This window comes from Phalaenopsis equestris, unplaced genomic scaffold, assembly GCF_001263595.1.
Source record: "Phalaenopsis equestris unplaced genomic scaffold, ASM126359v1 Scaffold000094, whole genome shotgun sequence".
NCBI classification, from domain to species: Eukaryota; Viridiplantae; Streptophyta; class Magnoliopsida; order Asparagales; family Orchidaceae; genus Phalaenopsis; species Phalaenopsis equestris.
Genome location: NW_018164536.1, coordinates 6,394,796 through 6,396,472, shown reverse-complemented (window position 1 = coordinate 6,396,472; position 1,677 = coordinate 6,394,796). Strand labels below are relative to the sequence as shown.

The 1,677-nt window shown below is 39.1% G+C and overlaps 1 protein-coding gene across 1 annotated transcript in view; it reads left to right on the top strand.

The window, feature by feature from the left end:
* The first annotated feature begins 1,552 nt into the window (after positions 1-1,552).
* The window catches only part of LOC110020144 (aspartic proteinase CDR1-like), an 11,571-nt gene continuing 11,446 nt past the window's right edge, over positions 1,553-1,677 (top strand). The window contains exon 1 of the mRNA XM_020718136.1: positions 1,553-1,642. Within this exon, the coding sequence (XP_020573795.1) occupies positions 1,588-1,642 (55 nt within the window). The 5' untranslated portion in view covers positions 1,553-1,587. The remainder of the gene's footprint in view (positions 1,643-1,677) is intronic.

Sequence of the window (1,677 nt, the reverse complement as noted above, 5' to 3'; positions counted from 1 at the left end):
CTTAGCCACCACACCACAAGACACAACACCACAGCATTCTCCTAGAGATAATGAAGATGATATTTGCTTGTTATTGATGATGATCAATAAAAAACACTCTTTAAAGTTGTCCTTATAGTATTTCTCAAAGCAAATCCAGGGTCTATCAACGCACAAAATAATTTTCACCACCACACATAGCACAACTGCCTCAGCTCACAACACATCCACCACAACCACCCAACTACACCCCTACACACACATCACAACCACCACACCACAATTCACAACACTACAGCCACCACAACCCACAACAAAACCATCACACCTCAAATACGGGCAACACAACCACCCCAACAATCCATCACAAGTAGCAGTAGCAATCCATCACCAACAAATCCACAATAAAGGCCACCACCCCATCACCAATGAAGGCAATCTAACACCAATGCAAAATAACATGAATTAAAAACTAAAATCACATAAATTGCAAAATCCAAGAACAATGAACAACCAATCAAAAATCAACTACCGAATTGAACTCAGAAAACCATCGCAAAATCATAATGTCAGAGAAAAATTGGAAGAAAATACTGCAGGTCGAAGGAGAGCAAATGATCCAAGCAGAGACGAAGCACAACCCACAGATCGGACAGGTGGAGGCGATCAAGGATCTCACCTCTAGGGTGACGAGAGAGAGAGAGGCTCAGTCGTGAGAGAGGAGAGAGAGAAGCTCGGTCGCAAGAGCGGCGAGCGAGGGGGTAGGGTAGTAAAAAATGGGTGAGTAGCAATACTAAACTCGAGTCACGGGGTCACAGCATCGCATTTTTCAAACAAACAAAAAAAAATCTCAATTTAAGCCCGCTCCTCGCGAAAAATGCGGCCCTAAACATACCCAAAGAGAGTAAAATGTAATTTTGTTAAAGCATAAAATGTAATTCTAAACTATTCTAAAAACATATAATAACACAAATAAACATATTGTTGCCTAAACAGCCACTTTCACAGTCTTTTTCAGATATCTTTAGCTGCCCAAAACAGACGCTTGGTTTGCCACTCCAAGTTAAATTTTCTAAACACCAACATTACCAAATGGTATAGCGTGTGTGAATGCTTGGAGAGATTATTAAATATCAAAGCCATTTTTTCAAGTAAAGACTGAATCAAGGCAAAATTAAACAATTAATAAGCCGAATTAAGCTGCCCAAACGTCGTCCAAACGCTCCCCTAAAAGCTTGCTTCCGGCGAAATCCCTCCTCCAACAAATAGTTAATCTTAATTAATGAGCACATAAATGTACAATTAACTATTCATGCACGCAAAAAAAACAAAAAAAAAAAAATCCAAAATATTTTCATTTAAAGAAAGATTCGATTTTGATTAACGGGAAAGCTAAAGCAGTCTATAGAACGTATTCTCTGAATCTAGGAATTCATTAATTATAATACGGGAACGACAATAAAGATCAGAAAGTAATAAAGATTATATTTTTATCTATACCCATCTTCTTCCCCAGCTATACATATAAATACTGGCCGCATTCACCATGGCTACTCCAACATAAGAGCAAGGATTCAACAAGCAAGTTTAACCGCAGAGAAGAAGAAGATGGGTTCTTCAACAAGATCATCGTCATCTTCTTCTATTGCAGTTTCCCTCCTCATCCTCTCCGCAGTGGGACTTCTTCCCCTTCTTGCT